General features: G+C 47.0%; 1 protein-coding gene across 6 annotated transcripts; it reads left to right on the top strand.

Annotated features, from left to right (window-relative positions):
* The first annotated feature begins 1,333 nt into the window (after window positions 1-1,333).
* On the top strand, window positions 1,334-26,799 carry ZNF746 (zinc finger protein 746). Of its 6 annotated transcripts, none has more exons than XM_077997674.1 (7): window positions 1,334-1,631; window positions 4,629-4,928; window positions 5,062-5,143; window positions 6,157-6,270; window positions 22,168-22,359; window positions 22,853-22,978; window positions 24,096-26,799. In XM_077997674.1, exons 1-7 carry the CDS (start codon window positions 1,608-1,610, stop codon window positions 25,196-25,198), a joined length of 1,941 nt encoding a protein of 646 aa, XP_077853800.1. In that variant the 5' UTR covers window positions 1,334-1,607; the 3' UTR covers window positions 25,199-26,799. The 6 variants fall into 6 exon arrangements, with proteins under 6 accessions (XP_077853800.1, XP_077853799.1, XP_077853797.1 ...); XM_077997673.1 differs by having other exon boundaries at window positions 24,093-26,799; XM_077997671.1 differs by having other exon boundaries at window positions 5,017-5,143.
* Window positions 26,800-27,342: the final 543 nt, after the last annotated feature.

Genomic DNA, 27,342 nt, shown 5'->3' with positions numbered 1-27,342 from the left:
CTATTTTTAGTAGAGACAGGGTTTCGCCCTGTTGCCCAGGATGGTCTCAAACTCCTGAGCTCAGGCAATCCGCCCACCTTGGCCTCCCAACGTGTTAGAATTACAGGCGTGAGCCACCGCGTCCGGGCCTAAAATGCTGTATATCTTCCTGCCTCAATTTTTTTTTAGGCTGTCATCCAGCTCACACCTCTACTACCACCCTGTGGTCTGAAATGCTCTCTGCCAATTCTTCAAGATCCAGCTCAAATTTTATCTGTTCTGTAAGGTCTGCCTTCTTTGAAAACGATTACAGATCTCTCACATATTTTCTTATCAGTGTGTACTAGGCAGTTGGCTAGTTAGTCTTGGGGAATACACAGATGAGCAAGTCGTGTTCCTGAAAGGCAATGCGCCTCTGAAACTACGTAGGGGCCCGTCCAAGACGCCCTCCTTCCCCTGCTCTGGTTGGCCTCTTTAAGAACATTTAAATTTTTATTTTTCTCTCCTTGTTTAAAAATACTATCCTTGTTATGGAAAAACAAAAACATGAATTGGAAAAAATCAGAAAAGACATAAAAACGGCCTGTGATCTATTAAAAGAAAGCTACTGAGGCCATATTGATATATATGCTTCCAAACTTTTCAAAACTATAATTACACATGTACACAGTATATAACGCTACATATGTCCTATATTGTTTTAAAATGTTATTTTTAAAACAAAGACAGGATCGTCCCGGACATATAAGGCTTTTTCTCTTATAACATCATGAACATCTGTCCCTACCAAGACCTTCACCGAAATAATTTTAAATGATGCTATTGCGTTCCACTGCTCATGCCACTGAAAAATATTTACTGTAAAAAACCCATTACAGAAAATGCTAGGTGGCTGCCTACCGGGGTTTACCGAACTATATTCCTGCTGTTGAAAGTATTTATTCCATTTCAAACACAGATGGGCATGAGCTACATCTGTCTCCCCCCAAATAGCCCAAACCTCCAGACCCAGGACCTCTGGCAGCAGAAGTGTCCCTGGGGCGGGGTAAGGGGAGCCGGGCCTCCCGGGCCGAGGGGGCCGCCCTGCCCGGAAGCCCGTGCTCGCCCGCGGGCGCGGCCAGGCGGGTCCCACGAGGGGGACCCTTTCGGTAACCGAATTCTCGGGCTGGGCCGCGGGGCCAGTGCAGTGACTCCCCCCGCGCTCCGCAGTCCGGCCGGGGTCGCGGGGTCGGCCAGGGTCGCTAGGTCCTCCCGTCGGGCCCCGCGGGCGGGGCTGGGCGGGGCGGGGCGGGGCGGGGCCGCGGGCAGGCGGGCGCCGCGCCTGCCGTTCGCCTCTCGGGCTGCAGGTGGGGCTGTGCGGCCGCGCTGCCTCCAGGAAGCCTCACGGGCCTTCGTCGGCCGGGCCGCGGCGCCGGCTCCCAGGATGCAGTGTGGACCGGCCGGGCGCTGACGGAGGCGGCGCGACTGCGGGCAGCGCGGCGCGGCGCAGGGGCAGCCAGCGAGGAGCGGCGACAGAGGCAAGGCCAGGCAGGCGCCGCCTGCGGAGAGCACCGGGCGGCCGGGCCTGCGTGGTGCCGCGCGGCGGCGGCGACGACTTCCTCCGGGCCCGGGCGGGACAGCGCAGGGCCATGGCCGAGGCGGTCGCGGCTCCGGTAAGGGCGACCCGCGCGCGCACGGACTCGCGGCCTGGGGCCCCGGGCGGCCCGGGCCCGGCACACGGCGCCGCAGGCCTTGGGGAGGGGTTCCGGGGTCCGGACCGGACCACTGGGCCTGGGGCTCCCGCGAATGGGGCGCGGGGTCCGCCGGGGCCTACTGCGCCCGTCGGCCGGGTCCCCACTATGAGCGGAGCCCGAGCGCTGGCGGAACGGTTGTCCCCGCGCCGGGGCCGCCGCACGCCAAGTTCTTTGGGCCCTCCGGGGCTTCCTGCCCCCGCCCCAGCCGCTGTCCCCTCCTTCTGGGTGCCCCCCACCCCACCCACGGCTCCTTTCTCTGCCTGGCGCTCGGCCTGTAGGTCCCTTTCCATCTCCCCCGCAGCGGCCTGGTGGCACCTGGGAGGTGTCCGGCTTCGAATCCGCATACACCAACACCCACTACGTGCGCAGCTCCCCGGGGTCGGCTCGGAAGGGAATATAGAGCCAGGCACTTGAACAAGCCCTGTTGAGGCGTTAGTCTGTCCTCACAGCAAGCCTGTCGGGTGGGTACTGGTGTTAATCTCTGTCATACAAAAGAAAAACCCGGGGCCTAGAGAAGTTAACTTGCCCAGGATTACCCAGCTGCAAAGTGTGAAAAAAGACACACAGTGGCTCCGTGTATTCAAGGACCAAGCAGACAGGTACGTAGGCAATAATCGTGCAAAACAGAAAGGGGTGAGTGCTGGCGCCCAGGTGGAAGCTTGCGGTGGGCTCCCGGGGAAGGAGTGTCAGGGGGCCGCCTGGTACCGCTGTCCACCCCTCCTGGCCTGATGCTCTGTGCCTCTGTGATTTGACCCGGATTTTAGGGAAGGCTAGGATTTCAGGCCCAGCTAGACCCGTGGTGCTTTCAGGGAGGGAGGAGTGCCTGGGCAAAGGCGCAGAGAGACGGGACAGTGCAGGGCGTGTTGAGGAACAGAAAGGAGTCCATGAGCCTGGAGAAGATGGTTTTGGTTTGAGGCAGTGGGAAAGGAGTCTGCAGAGAGAGACTAGGAAGGGGCCTGCATGGCTGGACTTCATCCTGCGGGTGGGCAGTGGGTGAGGGATCCCGCTCCTCTTACCATCAGCTCCTCTCAAGCAAAGAATTTCGGCTTCCTGGCAGGAGTCTAAGGACAGCCCCACATATTCCAGCCACCAGACAGTAAGAATCTGGGCTGGAGTGAGCAGCGCACAGTCGCCACCTCCCACCACATAATGTGAGGGCCTTACAGAGGGTTTCCTGGCCCCATCAGAATTGTAAGAAAACCGTGCACCTTGTTGTCCATCTGTAAAAGACTAATATTTTCTTAATAAAGTAGTTTATGTGGAGATCCCTTTCATGCCACACAAAGACCGTAATAATGCACGTGGAGGATGGGGAGGATTTCAGTGGATGGGGAGCTGGTGACCAGTTGAAAGGAAGCTTCTGGAGTAAACTCTTGGCTTTGGGATCACGTGACAGGGATTGATCTGAGAAAGGAGAGGTGAGGGAAGGAACAGTGGCCTTAGGTGGAGGGTGGACTCAAGCCCAGAACCAAGCCAGCCCACCCAGGTGCTGCGGGACCACCTACTACTTGAGAGCAAGACTCCCACCCACACTGGGGTTTTCGCCTAGAAACAGTTCAGCTTGTCCAGAACCTCCCAGCCTTGAAGACCCTTTAGAGTCCTACCTTGTTTGCGTCCTGCTTCCCTCCAAATAGTCTCTTCAGCACTGTCCTAGGCAAGTTTTTTTCTGCCTCTGCTCAAACTCTCCTTTTGTCTCTGTTTTTTGAGGTGTCCATCCACGTTCTAGTTCTCAGTGACTTTCTCTAAGTGAATCCACACTGGTTTCTAGTAGCCACTTTTTCATTTTGGAAATAGTCACCGACCTTTGTTGAGGAATTATTTTGCAGAATGTTGTAAGGAGGCGTTGATCCTCGTTGATCTCAGGTCCCGATACCAGGAGCGCCTCTCTGCCCTGTAGGTCCCACATTCAGATGTAGGTGTCTCAAACAGTCCAGCTCCCTACCCAAGGCAAAATGTGCCCATTCTTCCTTTTCCCACCTGTCGGTCACTGATACACCATGTGCACATTTCCAATGACAGGGAAGCCCCTCATCTCTAATTAAGATGGTTGCTGCCCATATACAAGTCTAACTTTGTGGCATATGTCCATTTTCCTCACCAGGCTGCAGGGTATGTCACTGTTCCTGGTACAGCTACAAAAATGTCGGAGGCCATCGTTTTTACCTTGAGCGGGTGGGACTTGGGAAAGAGAAAGAATCTTGTATGGCTCATGCAGTGTCAAAAAACTCTGGACTGATGGAGATTTGATGTCATGGGGATTTTAGCTTGTGGGGGAGGGGCAGATGGGAAGGTGACAAAATGAGACTGTCCTGGGGGAAGAGGAACTGGCCATTATATTTTTATGTTTATTAAAAGAGGACATGAGATGCTTTAAAAAAAAAAAAAAAGAAAGAAAGAAAGAAAGAAATTGAGCAATACTTTTGTTTGTGCCGTTTCAGTGAACCAGCTGTTTTTTTGCTGGGTCATCATCAGTAGACAGTTCCTGTGTAATCATGAGGGGAGGTGCAGGCTGAGCTCTAGTAAATCTGCAGTTTACCATTTCTCCACTAAAATGCCCAGCAATGCTAAGTCACTGTTTACACAGCAAAATTGCACTGGGTACCTGCCATGTGTCAAGGACTGTGGTATGAAAAGATGCAATACCATGTTCAGGGAGCCCACAGTATAGGCGTGGGTAGGAAATTACTGTGTAGGGGGGTAAGCACCGTGAGAAGGGTCTGCATTGTGCTGCAGAGGCCTGGAGTAAAGGCACCCACCCAGACATAGACCTAACATACCCAAACAGGTGATTGCCAGCCTGAGATCTGGCATGTGGTACGGGATAGCCCCACTTGTCCACACATATTAGTGAGAGAGGGGCTCAGTGAAGTCAGTGGGTGGAATGAATGACGCCGGTTTCTCTTTTGTTTCTCAAAGATTTCTCCGTGGACGATGGCAGCCACGATTCAGGCCATGGAGAGGAAGATTGAATCGCAGGCTGCTCGCCTGCTTTCCCTAGAAGGTCGAACTGGGATGGCTGAGAAGAAGCTGGCCGATTGTGAGAAGACAGCTGTGGAGTTCGGGAACCAGCTGGAGGGCAAGTGGGCCGTGCTGGGGACCCTGCTGCAGGAGTACGGGCTGCTGCAGAGGCGGCTGGAGAATGTGGAGAACCTGCTGCGCAACAGGAACTTCTGGATCCTGCGGCTGCCCCCGGGCAGCAAGGGGGAGTCCCCGAAGGTAGCCCTGGGATTCCTTGGGGTTGGGGAGATCAAGTGGCCAAACCCGTGAGCGTGTGGGTGAGCGAGTGTGACACTTGTGGTTCTAGGTGCCCGTGACGTTTGATGATGTGGCCGTGTATTTCTCCGAGCAGGAGTGGGGCAAGCTGGAGGACTGGCAGAAGGAGCTCTACAAGCATGTGATGAGGGGCAACTACGAGACACTGGTCTCCCTGGGTAAGACCTGACACTCATTTCTCTGTTAAATAGGATTTTGCAAGTCCTCAAACTTCTCCTTCCACATAGTTGTTTTCATGACAGTGATATGTAAATCACCAAAAACACTGTTGACTTTGCAAGTTGTTATCTTTTGTGAAAGATGAGCCCTGGGTGATGGAGTTAAAAGCTCCCTTCTCCTTGTGTTGAGTTTCCCAGAATGCCAGGCTGGGAAAGGCGGTGGCTTCTCTCCTACGCAGGCCCAGGGTGTGGACCTTTCTGTTCTTGCTGACTTGGAGCAGGAAGGCCCCTTCTGCTCTCAGATCCAGTATGTAATTGACTCACATTAGAGAAAGACTCTTTCTTTCAGTCTTCTCCTACAAACATGCATGGCCCTTATGGCAACTTGCCTGGAGGTCAGTGGAGAACATGGGCAGACGGTGCTGCTTGCGGCAGACATTGTCTTCACGCCTCAGAACGTTGCTTCCCTCAGCCTGTGGGGCTACTGCTGCTCTCCTTGTTTGATCCTGCCCAGGAAGGGCCCAGACTGTTTCTTCCTGGGCTGATTTCCTCTTCCCGATGGTTTCTGTGTGACCCTGGAGCCGAGGGCAGCGAGGCCTATTAGAGAGGACAGGAGCAGGTGCAGATGTGAGGTTATGTTTCGTCAGCACAAGTGCACTGCTGTGTAACATGCGTGCTCTGCAGCAGTTTCTTCACCCCAGCACTGTTGACATTTTGGGACCAGGTGATTCTGTGTGTTGGGGGCCATCCTCTGTATTGTAGGATGTTCAGCAGCAGCCCTGGCTTCTACCTTCCAGATGTCAATCACCTTTCCCCCAGCCCTGGGCACGACAACCAGAATTGTCTCCAGACTTTGCCAAATGTCCCCTGGGGAGCAAAATTGCCTGCAGTTGGAAGCTCCTGCTCTGTGACAATCAAGAGATTTCGTTTCTAGACCATTGTTGGTTTTCCGGGCTGACTGTTCCCAGCTCTGACTGGAACATGGCAAAAACTAACCTTCTGTCTTTCCTCAGACTACGCCATCTCCAAGCCCGAGGTCCTCTCCCAGATTGAACAAGGGAAGGAGCCCTGCCACTGGCGCCGCCCTGGCCCCAAGATTCCGGATGTTCCTGTGGACCCGAGTCCAGGTAAGGGCTGGGAGAAGGCCAGGGAGGCCTCAGGTGATATGCGGGAAACAGAGATGGGAAGGCCAGAAAGGGTGTGATCTTTCCAGAGAAAGCTGAGGAGAAACAGGAAACTTACAGGTTTTATGTCTGAGTTTTTTATAGTTGAATTTTAATCTCTAACTTATTCAGCTAATGCTCCAGAAATGAACACTTTCTATCAGGGAAACAGGTGGCAAACCTAATCTTTTAGGAAGAGACAAAGGCAGGGAACAGAATGAGGGGAGGGAGAGGAGGACACCGAGAGGGAAGGCAGGAGCATAGTTGACCCTTGAACAACGCAGGGGCCAGGGGCAACAGCCCCCGGTCCCACGCAGCCAAAAATCTACGTATAACTTTTGACTCTCCAAAAAGTTTGCTGATAGTCTCCTATTGACCAGAAGCCTTATTGATAATACAAACAGTCAATAACACATATTCTGTATGTTCTATGTGTTACATAGTGTATACTTATAATAAGCTAGGGAAAAGAAAATGTTTCTAGGAAGATCATAAGGAAAAGAAAATAGGCTGGGCGTGGTGGCTCACACCTGTGATCCCAGCACTTTAGGAGGCCAAGGCAGGCAGATCACGAGGTGAGGAGATCGAGACCATCCTGGCTAACACGGTGAAACCCCATCTCTACTAAATATACAAAAAATTAGCTGGGTATGGTGGCGGGCGTCTATAGTCCCAGCTGCTCGGGAGGCTGAGGCAGAAAGAGTGGCGTGAACACAGGAGGCGGAGCTTGCAGTGAGCCGAGATTGTGCCACTGCACTCCAGCCTGGGCAACAGAGCAAGACTCTGTCTCAAAAAAAAAAAAAAAGATATTTACTACTCATTAAGTGGAAGTGAGTCATCATAAAGGTCATCCTCATTGTCATCTTCAGATTGAGTAGACTGAAGGAAGAGGAGGGGTTGGTCTTGCTGTCTCAGGCGTGGCAGAGGCAGAAGAAAATCCATTTAGAAGTGGGCCTGCATAGTTCAAACCCATGTTGTTCAAGGTCAGCTGTATATTGACAACAAAATTAATTGAAAGCTTTGCAAAGAGTCAGCCTTGCCTCCAAGAACCAACCTTAATTTAAACCCATAGCAGTTGTAGAACATACACCCATTGGTCAGCCTTATGGTTTGGTATGATTAGAAGCACACATTTATTTAAGGTGAATCTGGTTACCAGATATCAGTGTCTCAGATTTCCCTGGAGCCAGTCAGCACCTTTGAAAGTTAAGGGAAGGACAGGTGGACACAGGAGAAAAACCAAATTCCTAAAGTGAAGACCTGCTGGGTCATTTGACCACGGAGACCACATCTCTGCAAGGCTCAACCCCTGATTCCTCCAGAAGACCCGCCCTTGACCGTCCCACCTGCCTTGGTTTTCGCTTTCGCCTGACACTTAAAAAGGTGGTGTTCCGCAGAGGCCCTCCTGTGCTCCACTTGTGTGAAATTAAACGCCTCCCCCATGTTCATCATCTCATCTCAGTCAGATTTGCACTTTCCTAAGGGTAGAAGCATGTTCCGAGCTGGGCGCTTTGCTAGTCGTCATCAGGACATTGACAGTTTAGTTCTACAGATGTATTTTGAGAATTTTCTAGGTGTCAAGGACAGTGCTGAATGCTAGAGGACAGAAAGACGGCTGAGAACACATACTATTGGGCTGGAAAAGAGGGTTACGACCCATGCACGTCCAGCTTCCTAGCCTGGGTGGGAGGTTCTGGGTAGGTGGGTTTCGTTGTATTTACACCGTGTGTGGAGGCTTCCCTCACTTCCACAGCATCATTAAACGAGAATAAAGAGGGGCCTCGAAATATGCTGGTTACTGGTAAGACCCTGTAACACTCTCTAGCTGCATCGTATGATACTCAGCAGCTCTACCTGAATGGTGGCCTCTACCCACCATTAGACAAGATGAGTAGACACAAACTCCACTGTCCACCTTGAGCCTGTTGGCAGGGATTCTGTGTGGCCTTTATCTCTCTCCCCTTTGTCTGAGAAGCCAGGACTCCCAGCTCATCCCTTGCCACATTTGGCCTTGCCCATCCCTTGTGAGACCTCACCTCCCCTTCTCACCTCCTGTACATCCCCCCACTGAGCCTTGTGGGACTCAGGGCTCAGCAGACCCACCAGGTCCTGAGTGCTCCCTGCTCGGACTGAGCTCCAGGGGACTGCAGCCCTCTGAGTGCTTGTCATCCTCTTCCCTGCCTCCCTCTAAGCCCAGGCCCACCGGGGACAGGGTCCTGACCCCTCAGATTGTGCCTCTGCCAGCCTCAATCCCTCTCTAGAGACCCTGCCTTTGGGTCTCAGGCCTCGTCTTTTTGCTGCTTCTGCAGACCTTCCCTCTTTTCTTGTCACTCTTCCTGCCCTCAGTCTTGGCCATGGCAGCCTCCATACGGATGGTCCTGTGCCCCCTCCACCCATCCCACAGCCATCTGTGACTGTGATGACAATGACTGCACCACACCCACCATCTCCATCTCCAGCACACCACTCCCCAGCCGCCTCCTGCCGTCCCTTCAATTCCCTGTCTGGTGTCCTGATTCCAGCAATTTCCAGTCCTTCAAGACCTGCAAGCCACCAACCCTGCTGCCTTTTTACTGCCCTAGTTCATCCTCATTTCCCTCCATGCCCACCACTGTGGTTCCCCATTGCACACAGCCTCAGCGCTCTTACCCCTGTTTTGGTCATTGTATCCACCTGTGAAATCCACTGGTGTTCTGCACCTGCAGCCAAACAGCTGCACCTGACTGCAGAGAACCAGGTAAGCTGGCTGCTGGTGTCACATGACATTCATGACCAGCGACTTCAGTGGGTGCTCTGCAACACAGTCACACTGTGTCTCCTTAGCCCAGGGGCCAGCAAACTGTGGCTGAGGGCCAAACCTAGCTCATCTGTTTGTGTATGGTGCACAACTGAGAATAGTTTTATATTTTAACCCTTTTTTTTAAATTAAAGAGAAACATACCACTCGCACAGCCCTCCCCACGCCATCTGCCTGCACCTGTGCCCCCTTCTCTGCCTTCACTCCTGTGACTGCTAAACTGTCAGCCCTCCAGCCAAAGCCCTCCTTCAATCTGGCGCCAGATCCCACCTCATGCCACCTTCTCAAGGGCAACACAAGCAATCCTGCCTTGACCTCTACCCCTGCAGCCCCTGCCCGCTTCTCTGCTTCCCTTTGTGGCAGAGCCCCTTGGGGACATCTGCGCTTGCTGTCTCCTGCCCCTTCCCTCCCACTCTGTTACCTCTTCCACCAAAACCTCTCCAACCTTGGTTATCAGGGCCCTCCATGGTGCTGAAAGGTCTGTCTTCTTACTTGGCCTTGTCCCCTCTGCTCTGCCACCTAGGTCCATTATCTCCTGCTGAGGTTGTCACCATCCCCTTTCCTCCTGCTCTGATCCCCCTGAGTCTCGTCTCAGCCCAGCAGAGTGATCCCTTTTAGACCCAAGTCGGACCCAAGTCCTGGCTTTCCATCTGACCTGCACCGTCAGCTCACCTCCTCCACTTTTCTCTAACTCTGCCCAGCTGCACCATCCACGTTGCTGTCCCCTCTGCCCTGTGCCAGGGCCTTCGCAGTGCCCTCTACTGGGAGTGCTCTTTAGGCAGGTCCCACCTGCAGGCCTTTCCTGTCATCGGTACTGCAACTCCTCCCCACCCAGGACTCCAGGCCTCCTTTCCTGCTTTGGGTCTTCCGTGTCACACAGCGTCACGTCATATATATGTTTCCTATTTATACATTCATCATATGTCAGGTCTCCATTAGAATGTCAATTTCAAAAGTAGAAAAATTTGTATCTGTTTAATCATTCTAGGACCCTAGAATATTGCCTAGTACAGAGTAGGAATTCAGTAACTATTTGCTGAATGTATGCTGTTTCAAAATTTAAAACGTGTGTGTGTGTGGTGTGTGTGTGTGAAATAATGTATTTCCGATACCATTTAAATCCCTTTTTAGGTCCCCCAGGCCTCCCTAGGGCAACCCTTTGTCCTGAATTTTCTGTGTTTATTCTTCCTATCCACATTTTGAAACGTCTGCTGTGTACTTTGGTAGCTGTAAACAATATATAGTATGGTTTTTTTGTGTTCTGAAAAATTACATAGATGTTGTTATATTTATCACTCATTTATTCTGTATTTCAGACGTATCCATGTTGATACATGTAGATCAAGTTCATTCCTTTTAACAGATGGTTAATATTCCAGAAGCAAGTATATTGTAATTTATTTTCCATTCCTCCACTGATTGGCACTTAAACTTTTTCTGATTGTTCACTCACAAGCAATACTGTAGTGAGCGTTCTTGCGCCTGTTTCTTTGTGCCCCTGTGGGGATGCTACTCCAGGAAACAGATCCAGCAGTGGCCTTACCACGTCGTAGGCTTGATTTCACCTTTTCCGCTACTGTATCGCCCTCCCCGGGGTACCCAGTGCCAACAGGTGCTCCTAGAACTTGCTTCCTAACATCTTTGCCCAGTTTCCATAATTACATTTTTGCCAACCTGATGGGGGTGAGATGGCCTCTCGTTTCAACTTGTATTTTCCCTACTGTTAGTGAGTATGTGCACCCTTTTTATATGATTATTTGGCTGCTTCTCCAGTGAATTGTCTTTTCTTTTTCTGTTGAGATGTTCTTCATTTTCTTATTGATTCAGGGCTTCTTTGTATGTGTTCTAGATACGAATCCTTTGTCTATTATTTGCATTACAAACATTTTCTCCGTGTCGGTGGTAGGTCTTTTAACGTTATAGTTCTTGTATGCAAGTTTTCACTGTTGAAAGAGTCAAACATGTCAGTCTTTTCCTTTATGATCTGTGCTTTTTCTGTAGTAAGAGATCCTTGCTTACCTCACTCAAGGTCAGAAAGATATTCTCTCTTTTTTTATAAATTTTTAAAAGTTTTGCTTTTCAAATTTAAGTTTTTAATTTATCTAGAATTAAAATGTGCGTAGCTTGCAAGGAAGGGTTTCAGTTTTTCCTCCGACAACGATGGTCTGATTTTCCAGCAAAGTTTGCTGAATGTGTTAGCTTTTCTCCACTGATTTGTGATGCGATTCTGTCCTGAGCCAGTTTCTGCATGTGCACAAGGCTGTTTCTGGGTGCTTTCTTCTGTGTCATTGGTCTCTTTGTCGGTCTCTGCACCAACACCTTGCTCTTTTAGCTTCATGATAAACCTTGATATCTAGTAGACTAATCCTTCTCTACTTGTTGTTCAAAAAATTGTCTTGGCTATTCTTGGATCTTTGTTCTTTTATATGAATTTTGGGATCTGTATGTCAAGTTCCTAAGAAAATCCTGTTGGAAATTTGATTGGAATTGCATTTACTTTACAGTCTAATTTCTGGAGAATTGCTCTCATGACAACATTAGCCTTTCTAATCACTGGAAGACTCATTTATTGAAGGCTTCCTTCTATGTGCTTGAATAAGATTTTACAGTTTTCTCCTGATAGTTGTTTTTCATTATAAATGGGATTTTTACAGTTTATTACATGTATTAATAGTTATTGCAGGTGTACAGGTATGCTGTTGACTTTTATTTTAAAAAAATCTTGCTCTCATGTCTAATGGTTTGTTTCTTTATATTCTCTTGGATTTTTTATGTAGATTATTATATCCTCTACAAATCATACAAAGATTGTGTCTGCTTTTTAACTTTTTATAACTTTATTTTTCTTCTTTAGCAGTTTGACTAGGACATTGTTGAATAGCAGCAGTGATAGTGGCATCCTGTCTGTGGACAAGATATATTTCTAGAGTTTCAGCCTTAAGTATGATTTTTGCCTTTGGCTTTTGAAAATACTGTTAAAGACATTTCTTTCTAACCAGGCTACCCAAAAGTTTTTATTGCAAACAAGTGTTATATTGTATCAGATGCTTTCCTTTTTAAAAATATTGTGTTTTCTTTCTTTAAAAACAGCGGTCTCCAACCTTTTTGGCACCAGGGACCAGTTTCATGGAAGACAATTTTTCCACCGATGGGGGACCAGGAGGATGGTTTGGGGATGAAACTCTTCCATCTCATAAGAAGGGAGTGTGACCCAGACCCCTCGCATGCACAGTTCACAATAGGGTTTGCGCTGCTGTGAGACTAATGCCACCACTGATCTGACAGGAGGCATAGCTCAGTCGGTAATGCCAGCGATGGAGAGTGGCTGTAAATACAGATGAAGCTTCACTTACTCGTCTTCCACCCACCCCCTGCTGTGCAGTCCAGGTTCCCCGGGGCATGGGGACCCCTGTTTTACAACATTGTTACTGTGTATTATATATAACAACAAACAAAATACATACAGAACAAAATTCATGTGACGTTTAGAGATGAGTAGTAAACCGTTTAGAGATGAGTAGTAAACCCGTATTCCCAACACCCAGCATGAGAGAGAGACCACAGCTTGAACCTCCTGGACCCCCGTCCTTCCCTGATCACACCCCTTCCTTCCTTTTATAATGTACATAAACTGAAAATTCAGAAATAGAGTCCCTTGCCTTTCTTTACATTTTTATTCCCTCAGTATGTATCCTAAGTAATACATTTGGTTTTACCTGCTTTTGAACTTTTTATAAATGGAATCATACCACATATGTTCTTCCTTAACCTGCTTTTCTCATTTGCTGTTATGTTTTTGAGAGCCATCCATGTTAATGAGCTGTGGCTCATTCATTTTCATGATTTTCAGCACTTTACAGTTTTGTATTTTATGACCATAACACAATGTATTTTTTCCTTCTACTGTTGGTGGGTGTTCGTGTTGGTTTTTGTTGTTTTTTTTTTTTTGTTTTTGTTTTTAGCTGTTTTTGCTGTTGTGAACATTCTTATGCATATGTAAAAGTTTCTCTAGGTGTAGATCCAGGAGTGGAACTGCTGGGCCATAGGAAAGAAGAGACACGTGTTCAAACTTTTCCAGGTGATGTCAGGTGGGGATACCGGCTGGTATTCCCAGGAGGGCCTGGGGGTTCCAATCACACCTTATCCTCACCAGCCTGGGAAATGCTGTTTTTATTTCTGCCCATTTGGTGTGAGGGAAATGGTTTAAAATTTATGGTTTAAAACTTGGATTTTCCTAATTAATGAGATTGAACATTACATCCTCTATTTGTGAGCTATTTGTCCTTCCTCTTCTGTGAAATGTGTGTTTATGTCTTCTCTGCATTTTTTTAAGTTGTTTTTTGTTAATAGAGTCTTGCTCTGTTGCTCAGGCTAGAGTGCAGTGGTGCAATCTTGGCTCACTACAACCTCCGCCTCCTGGGTTCAAGTAATTCTCCTGCCTCAGCCTCCCAAGTAGCTGGGAATACAGGTGGGCATCACCACGCCCAGCTAATTGTTATATTTTTAGTAGAGACAGTGTTTCACCATGTTGGCCAGACTGGTCTTGAACTCCTGACCTTAAGTGATCTCTGCCTGCCTCGGCCTCCCAAAGTGCTGCGATTACAGGCAGGAACCACTGTGCCTGGCCTGTAAGTGTTCTCTACGTATTCTAAATATTAATCTTTTTGTCAACTATGTGTGTTGCTGTTATCTTTTCCGTTTGTGGTATATTTTAAAGAACAGATGCTTTTCATTTTAAAGTTCTCAGATTTACTAGTCTTTCCTTTATGGTTTATCCTTTTTGTGCCTTAAACAATTAAGAAATGTTTACGTTCTTCAATGCTGTAGCGCACCAGTGCACCTTCTCGTATTTCCTGCTAAAGGTTTTCAGAGTTCATCTTTCATGTTCAAGTTCTTCATCCTTCAGAAATGGACTTTTGTGGTGCTCTGAGGTGGAGACCCTGCTTCTTTTTCACTACACTTTGGCTCTTCTTTCCCTTTGCTCTTTCAGATAAACCCTCAAATTGCCTTATCAAGTTCCATGAAAAATTCCAGTTGGGGTTATGGTTGCAATTGCATTCCATCTATTAACATTTTGGAGAGAATTGACACTTTTACTATATTCAGTCATGTTATCTGTGAATGTCCTAAGTCACTCCATTTGGTTTGTCTATAATGTCGCAGTGAAGTTTTATATTTATATTAAGGTCTTGGACATATTTTATTAGATATATTCCTAGGTTCTTTTAAAAAAAAAAAATCACTTTTGTTGGTGGTATCTTTTTTCCAAATTGCATTTTCTGTTTGTTGCTGTTGGGGACTTGAGGGCAGAGAATACTCCTCTCTAAATGCTTTTTCTCCCATCACAAGAGCTCATTCCAATGTCTCTGCCCTTTATGCAGAATTATGCCATGAATTATCAGTAATAAAAATAGCTTAGCCTCGCCTGTCTTCCTTTTTGTTTTGTTTCTGTGTGTGTTAAGACCCTTGATAAGGAAGAAAAATTGTAATTGATAGGCTTTCTCAAAAACCTCACAGTATTAATATATAAAAATATAGTTGTCTTTCATTTATTTAACGATCTAGGAACCCTACTAAAATTTTCATTAATGCTAATAACCTTTCTATTAATTGTCTAATCATTCTCAGATTTTCTGAAAAGTTAATCATATCTATGAGTAATAATTTCTTTTTAAATATTTACGGGTTTTTTTTCTTGTTTTATTGTGTTGACTGAGAACTCCCAGAAAATCCTTAAATAGAAATGATGATACCAGGTATCCTATTGGTTCATGATTTTAAAGAGAACACTTTTTAACTTTTCACATTGAGTATAATATTTGCTAAAGATTTTGTTTACAAATATCCTTTATCTGGCTAAAGAAGTTTCCTTTGTCTGTGGTTGGCTAGGTGTTTCTAACAGTAATGACTTGAATTTTATATAATTTCTTTTGGTATCCATTGAGATGATTATGCGTTTTTTTCTCCTTAACCTGCTAGTAAGGCAAATTATGTTACTTTCTAATGTTGAACCAACCTTGCAGTCTTGGAATAAACCTAACTTTGTCATGATCCTTTATGTACATTGCTGTATGCTAATTATTTTGTTTAGAAGTTTTGAATCTTTGTTCATGGAAAAGATGGGCTTGTAATTTTCTTTTCTCAGACCATCTTTGTCTGGTTTTGGTATTAAAAATATGAGCTATGATGTATTCATTCTGTTTTTAAATTTCAGAGAGTTTTTGTAATGTTGGAATTATCTATTCCTTGAATGTTTAGTAGAAAACACCAGTGGGGCCACCTGAGCCCGAAGTTTTCTTGGTGGGGAAGATTTTTTACTACCGATTTAATTTATTTTAGTTATAGGACTATTCGGGTTTTCTATTTCTTCTTTAGTTTTGGCAGGTTGAAATTTTTCTAGGAATTTGTCAGTTTCCCCAGAGTTTTCAAATTACTTGGAATAACATAATATCCTCTATATCTTTTAAATCTCTGCTACATTTATCATTATGTTCCCTTTTTCATTCTTCCAATTGGTTATTGGTGCTGTCTCTCCCATTCTCTTGATAATCTTGCTAGAGGTGAATTGGTTTAATAGTCTCTTCAAAGAACCAACTTTGACTAACTATATTCTATCTTTGTCTTCTCTTTTATTAGTTTATGATACTCTTATATGTATTATCTCCTTCTACGTTTGAAAAGGTTCTTAAATGTTATTTATTTTCTAATGTCTTGCATTGACTGTTTAACCCATTAATTTTTGACCCGCATTATTATTATTTTTTTTTTTTTTACACGATGTCTCGCTCAGTCTCCAGGCTTACAGTGGCGCGATCTTGGGTCACTGCAATCTCCACTTCCCGGGTTGGAGCCATTCTCCTACCTCAGCCTCCTGAGGAGCTGGGACTACAGGCACAAGCCACCACACCCAGCTAATTTTTGTATTTTTAGTAGAGACGAGGTTTCACCATGTTGGCCAGGATGGTCTCAATCTCCTGACCTCGTGATCTGCCACAGCCTCCCAAAGTGCTGGGATTATAGGCTTGAGCCACTGCTCCCAGCCCCCGTGTTTTCTTTTTTAATATAAACATACAAGGCTATAACATTTCCTCTGAGTACCATTGTAGCTGTAGCCCATACATTTTGATAGACAATATTTTCATTAATATTGGGTTCCAGATATCTTCTAATTTTCATTGCGATTTTTTTCTTAGACTCAGATTATTTAGAAAGCAATATATTTAAAATTTTTAGTATGTATGGGAGTTATTGATTTCAAACTTAATTATGTTGTAGCTAGAAAATGCAGTGTGTAAAATACTAGTCGTTTAAATTTTGCTGAAGTCTGTTTCATGACCTAGAAAGTGTTCATTTTTCCTTAATGCTCTGTGTAGCTTAAAAAGCTTGTGTTTTCTGTGTTTGGAATCTATTTCGGTCCCTTTGATCAGGTTTACTGGTAGAGTTGGTCAAATTTTATGTAACCTTTAGTTAGCTAGATTTATCAATTACAGAGAGATACATCAAAATCCCCCACTGCAAAAATGGATTTGCTCATTTCTCCCTAGAGTTTTATCAGTTTTGCTTTATTATTTTGAAGCTATATTATAAGCTTAAAAAATTAGAGTTATTGGGTAGGCGTGGTGGCTTACGCCTGTAATCCTAGCGCTTTGGGAGGCTGAGACGGGTGGATCACCTGAGGTCAGGAGTTTGAGGCCAGCCTGGCCAACATGGTGAAACCCCGTCTCTACTAAAGATACAAAAAATAGCCAGGCATGGTGGCACACATCTGTAATCCCAGCTACTCGGGAAGCTGAGGCAGGAGAATCGCTTTAACCTGGGAAGTAGAGGTTGTAGTGAGCCGAGATTGCACCATTACACTCCAGCCAGTGTGACAGGAAGACTCCATCTCAAAAAAAAAAAAACTTGAGAATTATTTTATCTTCCTGGTTAGTTTACTATTATGGAGTAATGCTTTTTATTTCTATGAATATTTTTACTTTTAATGTTTATTTCATGTGATATGGTATAGCTAAATCATTTCTTTACATTGTTCTGGCTTAGTACATCTTTCATTCTTTTACATTGCTTTCTGCGTCCTTCTGTTTAGGTATGTCTCTTGAAAACAGCAGATAGCTGGGGGATTTGTTTGGTTTTAGTCTGATAATCTTTACCTTTACCTGTTAAATATTCAAACAGTAACCACTATCCACATGAGCACTTGAAATGTGCTGTAAGGATAAAATACCACATTTCAAAAACCATGTACAAAAACAAGCCATGTGTACAAAACATGCATGTATAAAATAATATAAATCATTTTATATTGATTTTGAAATAACATTTTCAATATATTGGGCTAAATAAAATATACTGTTAAAATGTATTTCACCTGTTCTTACTTTTTTAACATGACTACCAGAATACTTAAAATTAGATATGTGGTTCACATTATTTTTTCTTCTTAGCTCTGGTCTAGACCATTTACATTGATTATGGTTATTAGTTTATTTGGATTATTTTCTACCATCTTAAACTGTGCTGTTAATCTTTAGTTCTGCCTTTTCTGTATTTTTCCTGCCCCTCCTTTGGGAATTATTCATTTAGGTTTTTTCCTTTTCAAACTTTTGTTATTTTTAATTAATTTGACAGTTAATGTATTCTATTTCTATTGTTATAGAGGAGTCTTTAGAAATTTTTTCTTCCTTTAGAAGTTATTTTTTGTGGGTCTGATGGTAATGAATCCTCACTTTGTGTGTGTATATGAGTTTATATATATTTATATGTGTGAAAATATCTTTATTCCATCCCTATACAGTGAGTCCTCTGTATTTTATGTGTTCCAAATTTGTGGATTCAAGTAACTGCACATTTGAAATATTCAGGAAAAAAGGTGTCTACTAAACATATACAGACTTTTTTCTTGTCATTATTCTCTGAACAATACAGAGTAACAACTATCTACATAGCATTTATGCCGTATTAGGTATTATAAGTAATCTAGAGGTGATTTAAAGTATACAGGAGGATGTGTGTGGGTTATATGCAAATACTACACCAGTTTATATAAGAGATTTGAGCATTGTGGATTTTGGTATCCATGGTGTGCCCTAGAACCAATCCCCCACTGACACCAAGGGACAACTGTAGTGGAAAGACATAATTTTAGCTTGAGTGTTATTTTCTCTTAGCTTTTGAAGATAATTTGCCCCTTTTTTCTGGCTTTTGTTGTTGCTATTGAGAATCTGCCATCAGTCTAATCAGGATTCCTTTGTGGATGATCTGCATTTTTTCTTTCTCTGCTTTTAGGTCTCTGTCTTGGGTGATCTGCAGTTTTACTACAATGTATCTAGATGTGGGTTTATTTTCTTTTATCCTGCTGTAATCAGTAAAATGTTTCACCGATTTGGGAAAATGTGTTATCTTCCCTCTTTGAATTTTGCCTTGCCCCCTTTCTCTCTAACCTTTTATTCTGGAGCTTTTTCATATTATCCTTTATAACTTCGAACCCCTCTTTATATTTTCAGCTCAGTCTCTATGTTGAGGTTGAAATTTCTTTTTTTTTTTTTTTTTTTTTGAGACGGAGTCTCGCTCTGTCGCTCAGGCTGGAGTGCAGTGGCCAGATCTCAGCTCACTGCAAGCTCCGCCTCCCGGGTTCACGCCATTCTCCTGCCTCAGCCTCCCGAGTAGCTGGGACTACAGGTGTCCGCCACCTCGCCCGGCTAGTTTTTTGTATTTTTTAGTAGAGACGGGGGTTTCACCGTGTTAGACAGGATGGTCTCGATCTCCTGACCTCGTGATCCACCCGTCTTGGCCTCCCAAAGTGCTGGGATTACAGGCTTGAGCCACCGCGCCTGGCCTTTTTTTTTTTTTTTTTTTTTGAGATGGAGTCTTGCTCTGTTGCGCAGGCTGCAGTGCAGTGGTGCGACTCGGCTCACTGCAACCTCCACCTCCCGGGTTCACTCCATTCTCCTGCCTCAGCCTCCCGAATAGGCTGGGATACAGGCGCCCGCCACCACATCTGGCTAATTTTTTGTATTTTTAGTAGAGACGGAGTTTCACCATGTTAGCCTCGATCTCCTGACCTGGTGATCCGCCCTCCTTGGCCTCCCATAGTGCTGGGATTACAGGTGTGAGCCACCGTGCCTGGCCAAGGTTGGAATAATTTGTTCTATCTTCTAGTTAGTTCACTATTCACCAGTCATTTCCATTCTGTTGTTTAACCTACACATTGGATTTTAAAATTTTGTTATTGGCCAGGCACAGTAGTTCACGCCTGTAATCGTAGCATTTGGGGAGGCCGAGGCTGGCAGATTGCCAGAGCTCAGGAGTTCGAGACCAGCCTGCAACACAGTGAAACTCCATCTCTACTAAAATACAAAAAAACTAGCCGGGCCCGGAGGCGTGCACTTGCACTCCCAGCACTACTGGGGAGGCTGAGGTAGGAGAATTGCTTGAACCTGGGAGACAGAGGTTGCAGTGAACCAAGATTGTGCCACTGCACTTCAGCCTGGGCAACAGCGCGAGACTCCATCTCAAAAAAAAAAAATTCAGTTATTTTTGTTACCACTCTAAAGTTACATTTGATTCTTTTTCAAAATTTGGTCAGTTTTGATAGTCTTGTTTCCTCATACTTTCACTCCCCTTTTTTACTTCTGTAAATAATCTCATTGATTATTTGAAAGCTGTGTTTAAAATGCTTTCCTCCTGAGAATGTGTATGTGTTCCTTGGCTGGTCATCTGATGCCAGTGCAGCCTTAAGACCACTTCAAGTTACAGTCTTGACCTGGAAGTTCTTGGACCACAGTGGCCCTCCTGAGTAGCTGGGACCACAGGGGATGCCACCATGCCTGGCTAACTTTTTTTAAAAAACTTTTTTTTTCCCCTCTGTGGAGACAGGGTCTTGTATGTTGCCTAGGCTGGCTTTTTTTGTTTGTTTATTTGAGACAGGGTCTCACCCTGTCACCCAGCCTGAAGTGTAGTGGCGCAAACATGGCTCACTGCAGCCTCAAACTCCTGGGCTCAAGAGCTCCTCCCACCTCAGCCTCCCAGAGTGCTGAGATTACAGACATGAGCCACTGTACCCAGCCTACTCAGCAATTTTAGATATTCCGCATTGGGAGGAATTTCTGTTTCTTTGCACATCTAGCCAGCCATATGTCAAAAATAGAAGAGCTAAATGTTGTTTTTACATCTGTTGAGATGATTATTGTTTTTGCTATTAATCTTAACTTTGTTCATTATATTTTCTAGTATTATCCTTGAGCTCTCAGAATAAACCCAGTGTGTTCATAATATATTATGTCTTTTTCTTTTTTGAAAATATATTGCTGGGTTTGATTTGTAATTCTTTCATTTAGAATCTTTGCATATCTGTTCATATATGAGATTATTTTTTAAATTTGTTCATATACAACCCCTCTAGTTTGTGCAACAAAAATTGTCTTAGCCTCATAAAGTGAGTTGACAGATGTTTTCTCTCAACATTTGAAGATATTCCATGATCTTCTGATATCCTAGTTGCTGAAGAAAATCTACTCTTAGTCTGAATGTTATTATTGTCTCTTGGGTACCTTTTAAGATTTTTCTCTTTGTCTTTCCTATGGTTCCATTTCACATGAATGTTGTCTAGGTTTGTTTGTTTTATTACCTACTTGGGAATTGGTCTGTTCTTCAAACTGTGGACTTACCCAATGCCGTCAGTTTTGGAAATTTCTCAACCATTATTTCTTTACCTATTGCCATTACTCATTTCTCCATTCTCTTCTTCTGGGATTTCTACCAGCATGTGTTGGAATTTCTCATTCTATCCTCCATGTCTCTTAACTTTTTCGTATTTGTCATTCTTTATCTCTCAATGTTGTACTCTGGATTATTTCCGTGGATCTCTCTCCCAAGTCATTAATATTCTCTCTAGCTGTGTTCAGTCTGTTGTTGTTGAGCCAGAGCCATCCATTTGAGTTTTTCATTTCCATAACTGCCTCTGTCATTTGTAGAATGTTGAGTTCTTTTTCAAATCTACCTTTTTCAAAATAATTTACAGTTCTTGCCTTAAAGATTCTGTTCTTTATCTCTTTGATGATCTTAGACATACTTAGGTTACTGTATCATTCAGCCTCTCCTTTTTTTCTGTAGTTCTTGGGAGTGAACTCTGCCATGACTATCATGGCCATTTGGCACCTCTTCTGTTTTGTAAGTTTTAGTTTTTCTTCTGGTTTTAGTTTTCCCTGAGGAGCCCCCTGTGGACTGCATTGTGTGGGTGCCCCTCGGAGGCAGATCTGCATTTGCCCATGCTGGGGCCTCCTAAGTTGCCATGGCTGTCAGCCAGTTTTTCTGTGAATTTCTCAGTTTATGGTGTCTGCCCATGTGGGTAGTGTGAATTCTGTGTGGACATGGGATTCCAAGTTTTTATGGGTTTCTTTCCCACACATAGCCCTGGACAAGTAGGCTGCTTCCTGGTGGCTCCCGCAGGCAGATGGAGTTTTCCTAGTCCCCATCTCACAGACAGGCCACAGCCTATGGCTCCTGGCTTCAGGCAGGTGGCTCGGCCACACTCCCAGCCTCACATGGACATGAAAGCCCAGCCCCTAAGGCCTGTATCCTATTCCAATAACTCTAGGTCGCTTGCCTTCCACTGTAACTCTTGATTGGACTTTGTGTGTTCTCTGTCATTCTTACCTCTGGGATCTTTTCTTTTGCACTCACTTAAATATATGAGGGGGGTAAGGTTTTGGGGGGGACTTGGGGTTCACTTTTGTCCAGGATTTCTGTGTTTCAAGTGAGGGCAGGCCATTCCCAGGGCAACTCAGTCTCCCCCTGGACTGGCAGCCTAGCCCTGAGAATGTGCTTGTGTATTCTTCCCCTCCCCCACCTCACCCTTTCCTGCCCTACCTGCATTCCCAATACCATGTGACCTCAGGCTCTGCCCTAGGCCCCCATCCTGTTTGCTGCTGCCTGCCTTCCCACCAGGCTCTTTTGCTGTTGGACCCTTGTAAGGCCCCTGTGTCTACCTCTCCAGCTAGGTGCGTGTCCGCCCCAGACCTCTTGGGGCCGTGATGCTGTATCCTCACACTCACTCCCCTTCCTAGGCTCGGGGCCCCCAGTTCCTGCCCCAGACCTCTTGATGCAGATCAAGCAGGAGGGTGAGCTCCAGCTCCAGGAGCAGCAGGCCCTGGGCGTGGAGGCATGGGCAGCCGGGCAGCCAGATATCGGGGAGGAGCCCTGGGGCCTCAGCCAGTTGGATTCCGGCGCAGCAGACATCTCCACGGACGCCACCTCTGGTAAGTGGCTGAGACAGGGACATAAGGAATGAGTTTCAGGGATCACAGGAGGGACAGGGGAGGGCTCATGGCAGCATGGGGGAGCTGTGGGCCCTCAACACTTCCGACCTGACAACTTTAGAAATTTTCCCATTTTAAGGTGGGACTGTACTGAAGGACTTGTCTCGAGCCTCTCTCAGGTCGCAGATGCTGTTCCTGGGCATCTCTCTGGCCCTGTTCCAGTGGCCCCTCCATAACCGTGCGGCCGCTCCTCTTGCCCCATCTTTGGGCATTGAAGTCACTGGCTGCCTCTATTCAAGACGGGCCCGTGTGAAACACAGCGATGATGTCTGAGCTTCCCAGTGCCTCAGAGTGGGGGACAAAAGAACCGGGATCACTCAGAAAAGCCCCCAGTGGGGAGGACCTCAGAGCTTAGCCTGCTCTCCTCCCCAGCAGTCTTCTGTCCTCCCCATCCCTCCCCTAACCCACAGGCTCTGTTCTCCCCTTATCACAGGTGTCCATTCCAACTTTTCCACCACCATCCCACCTACCTCCTGGCAGGCGGATCTCCCTCCCCACCATCCCTCTTCAGCATGCTCGGACGGGACCCTGAAGCTCAACACAGCAGCCTCCACAGAAGGTACGGGTGGCAACAGGAGGAAGGGAAGGGCCATGCTTGCCTGTGGGGAGTACCTCCATCCAGGCGTCTCATTTTCACTGGTGAACTGCTCTGACCTTCCAGCCAATAGACATTAGGGTGTCTGCACTCTTATGACCCTTTGCACATTCTGTTCTTTATCTCCTTCCCAAATCATAGGCGTCCGCAGCCCTTCTTGAGGACATCCATGTTTCAGTCTGTTGCTTTTTCATATGGTGTTAAGTGGTGTATTCTAATAAGCTGATCGATTGAAGGATATACCTCCTCCCCAGGCTTAAGCAACTGTGGCTTCTCTCTGGCATGGAAGAAAACAAAACTGAACTGAAACCACTTCTTAGATATTGGTACTACCAAAGACAGGTGTCTGAAAGCCGATTTCAGAAGAACTGCCACCAAATTTATCTGTTAGCTTTCTGTTTACTTCTGTTGTAAAGCCCAGTCACCTGTTACTTTAATAACGTCATATTTTAGCACCCAGAACACGTGCTAATAGCCAAGATCCCTGATGTGAAACCTCAGAATGTGAAGTTCAAGTACACTTACATAAAATCAAACACATTCAGTAATATTTTTATCATTAGCTAGTGGGTCCATTTATTGAATGCTGCTGCATGTCAAATAGCTCACTAAGGCACTTTCAGACATGTCATCTGGTTTAATCCTCACACCTGTGAAGTGGGCATTCACAGATGAGCTGTGGGTTAGGAACTGCCTGCAGCCCACAGCTGCTGTGTGGCGGCGCTGTCTGAACCTCCATTCCCTGCACTGCGGTGGGGCACAGTACCTGCAGCAGTCCGAATTCCTTTCTGAGGATCAATTCATGCTTTGCCTTAACAACCACACTGAAAAATGGAACCTGGGGAGCAGATATGCTGGTGGCTTTTCCTGTGGTGAAGGTGCCAGAACACTGGTGTCCTCCGGTGGGAGGCCGCCTCACAACCACCAGGCTGCTCTGCTGAGCTGCCCTCTGGGCTCAGCCAGGAGGGCCTTGGTGGAGTTCGTGTGGCCAAGCAGCTGCTGAGCAGTGATGGTGGCAGATCGTGGCTCGCTCAGCAGGTACGGGACAGGTCAGTATCTGTCTTTTTGTCTTTCTCAGCAGATGTAAAAATTGTAATAAAAACAGAAGTCCAGGAAGAGGAGGTGGTGGCCACACCTGTACATCCTACTGACCTAGAGGCTCACGGGACCCTGTTTGGACCAGGCCAAGCCACGCGGTTTTTCCCTAGTCCTGCCCAGGAAGGAGCCTGGGAAAGCCAGGGCAGCTCCTTCCCCAGCCAGGACCCTGTGCTGGGGCTGCGAGAGCCCGCCCGGCCTGAGAGGGACATGAGTGAGCTCAGCCCTGCTGTGGCCCAGGAGGAGACCCCTCCTGGGGACTGGCTCTTCGGGGGGGTCCGGTGGGGCTGGAATTTCCGGTGTAAACCGCCAGTGGGCCTGAACCCGAGGACGGGGCCGGAGGGGCTTCCTTACTCCTCAGATAACGGAGAGGCCGTCTTGGACCCCAGCCAGGCCCCGAGGCCCTTCAACGAACCCTGTAAATACCCTGGCCGGACCAAAGGCTTTGGCCACAAGCCAGGGCTGAAGAAGCACCCCGCGGCGCCCCCCGGGGGCCGGCCCTTCACCTGTGCCACGTGTGGGAAGAGCTTCCAGCTGCAGGTCAGCCTGAGCGCGCACCAGCGCAGCTGCGGGGTGCCCGACGGGTCGGCCCCTGGCACTGGCAGTGGCGGCGGCGGCGGCGGCGGTGGCGGCGGCGGGGGCAGCGGCAGCGGTGGGGGCAGCGCACGGGATGGCAGCGCCCTGCGGTGTGGGGAGTGCGGCCGCTGCTTCACACGCCCTGCGCACCTCATCCGCCACCGCATGCTGCACACAGGCGAGCGTCCCTTCCCCTGCACCGAGTGTGAGAAGCGCTTCACCGAACGCTCCAAGCTCATCGACCACTACCGAACGCACACGGGCGTGCGGCCCTTCACCTGCACGGTCTGCGGCAAGAGCTTCATCCGCAAGGACCACCTCCGCAAGCACCAGCGCAACCATGCGGCGGGCGCCAAGACCCCGGCCCGAGGCCAGCCACTCCCGACGCCGCCCGCACCACCCGACCCGTTCAAGAGCCCCGCCTCCAAAGGACCTTTGGCCTCCACAGACCTTGTGACCGACTGGACTTGTGGCCTCAGCGTCCTAGGACCCACCGATGGCGGGGACATGTGAGCACCACCAGCCCCGTGACCCCGGCTGGCCGCACGTGTAAAAAGCCCCGTGTGCAGGCAGCAGGGCGGCGTGGAAGCTTCAGGCAGACGCGGGACGGGGAGAACCCAAATGTCCAAGTTGCTGAACTGATGATCACTGGAGAAGGAGAAACTATCCACCAGGACAGCTGCCACCTCGAAACCAAGTAGAATTCTCTGTGAAGATGGGAGCGCTGTAGAATTTTAAGTAATTTAATTGGAAACCTGTTTTTTTTTTTTTTTTTTTTTTTTTTTTTTTTTTTTTTTTAATTCTTGAGGAAAAAGCTGGAAAATAGTAATAGGGCCATTTGAATTTTGTAGGTACTTTTGGTTTTCAGGGCTTGCATTTCTGTCACTATGTCACTGAGTCTGATAGTGTGTTGGAAGGTTAGCAGTTGGGGACCCCTGGCCCACTGACTCCTGGGGATGGGGTCTCGTGGGCGCCCCTGCTCTGCCCAGGTGGGCTGAGTGAGCCCAGAGCACCAAGCCCTTGGGCAGTGAGGGCCATTGGGTCCCTTGGAGCACACCTCAGCGCAGCAGGAAGGACCCCTCCAGGAATAGCGGTTGCATTTCCCAGCTTGCCTCTCCTGAAAAGGTCCCCCAAAAGTGCTGGCCCCAATTTTCTCTATTTCAGGCCATCTGCAGTACCTGTCCCAAGGGCACCTGGTGGTGTCTCCTAGTGTGTGACTCCTCGGCCTCATAAGGACGAGTTGTCAGAAATCACAGCATTAGGTCTGGAGAGATGGAGAAGCTGAAACTGGGGAGCTGCACCACCCCAGGAGCAAAGCCTGGCCGCCCACCCCCACCTGGGGCTGCCTCCCACTCTGTGAGACGCTTCTGTCTCCTGTTCACTTTCTATGGTGGTTTCTCATTTTCAAAATGCATCTCATTTGATCATTACTGTGACCTTGGGAAGCAGCAGGACAGGGATTTCTTTTTAGAGGTGCAAACCGCTCAGAGGGGACACACCTCAGCCTCTCACTGTTGAGTACACATGGTGTGCCATGAGTGGGGAAGAGCCACAGGCGAGACGTCTCATCCTACTGGAACATCATTGCGGGAAAGCAGAGATTTCCAGGTTTTCCCTCTTAAAATATTTGTCCCACACCGACAAGAGTCCAGTCACCAGGCCTCGAAGGAACTTCTGCTTGTAGCAGCCACCTCCTCTGTGCCCTAGTCTCCTTAGCATGTGCACTCTCAGACCTGTTGGGGGCACTTGGAGGGCCCAGCTCATGAGACTGGGTATGGGGGCCAAGTGGCTTGTTCATTCCAGCATCTAACATCATAAAGGTGGGCCCAGATTTCTTAATTTGACCACAGTGCTGTTCCTACCACACAAATATCCATTCCTGTTTTGTTGAAGCAGCCACTGGTCCTCTTGTCTCCCCTGCAGAGGGAGGGACCTGGCAGCGCCCATTCATTCAGCCCCCTCATGCATACTTTTATTAGGCAGTAGACTAGTTAAGAAAATTGTTTCTATGTACTGTATATTTTGTACCTGTTTACACTTCTAATATTGATATAACTGATATTTTGAAAAATAAGAGAAAACATCCTGTTAAAATAAAACCTAACCAGCACCAAGGCGGTTTGTTGGGTTCCGTTCCTAGGCATGTGTCTGTCACTGATGCCCCCAAACATGCCCTCCAAGGGGCTCTCCGGTCAGCTTTCATAATGCCCTCCTTCTGGGCTTGGTCACCTGGACCCAGACAGGTGACTGACCTTGAGAACTAGGAATGGAAGATTCCAGAGAGATTTGACTCTGTGAAGAGAAACTGACATTTAGAGAGAGAATCAAAACACATCAAATCACTTTCCAACAGGATATAAACATAGTTTATGTCATTACATTGTGTATGATTGGAGATGACATACATGAAGATAGGAAAGTCTGGGAGAAAAATTGCACAGTATCCAAGATAAATGGATGTTGGATGCTTTCTTCTTGCATGTTTTTGGGGTTTTGTTTTGTTTTGAGGCAGAGTCTCGCTCTGTTGCCCAGGCTGGAGTCTAGTGGTGTAATCCCGGCTCACTGCAACCTCCGCCTCCTGAGTTCAAGTAATTCTCCTGCCTCAGCCTCCCAAGTAGCTGGGATTACAGGCGCCAGCCACCACACCTGGCTGATTT

The sequence above is a fragment of the Macaca mulatta genome, chromosome 3 (assembly GCF_049350105.2).
Source record: "Macaca mulatta isolate MMU2019108-1 chromosome 3, T2T-MMU8v2.0, whole genome shotgun sequence".
Taxonomy (NCBI): domain Eukaryota; kingdom Metazoa; phylum Chordata; class Mammalia; order Primates; family Cercopithecidae; genus Macaca; species Macaca mulatta.
Note: the sequence above shows the minus strand (reverse complement) of the source record. Positions and strands in the feature narration are given on the sequence as shown.

What these genes read in the sequence shown, in the direction of transcription:
- ZNF746 (XM_077997670.1), top strand. Translation starts at nt 1,608, where the DNA reads ATGGCCGAGGCGGTCGCGGCTCCG. An exon ending in CTCCACGGACGCCACCTCTG is followed by an intron (nt 22,360 to 22,852) that starts GTAAGTGGCTGA and finishes CCCTTATCACAG; the next exon opens with GTGTCCATTCCAACTTTTCC. An exon ending in CACAGCAGCCTCCACAGAAG is followed by an intron (nt 22,979 to 24,092) that starts GTACGGGTGGCA and finishes TGTCTTTCTCAG; the next exon opens with CAGATGTAAAAATTGTAATA.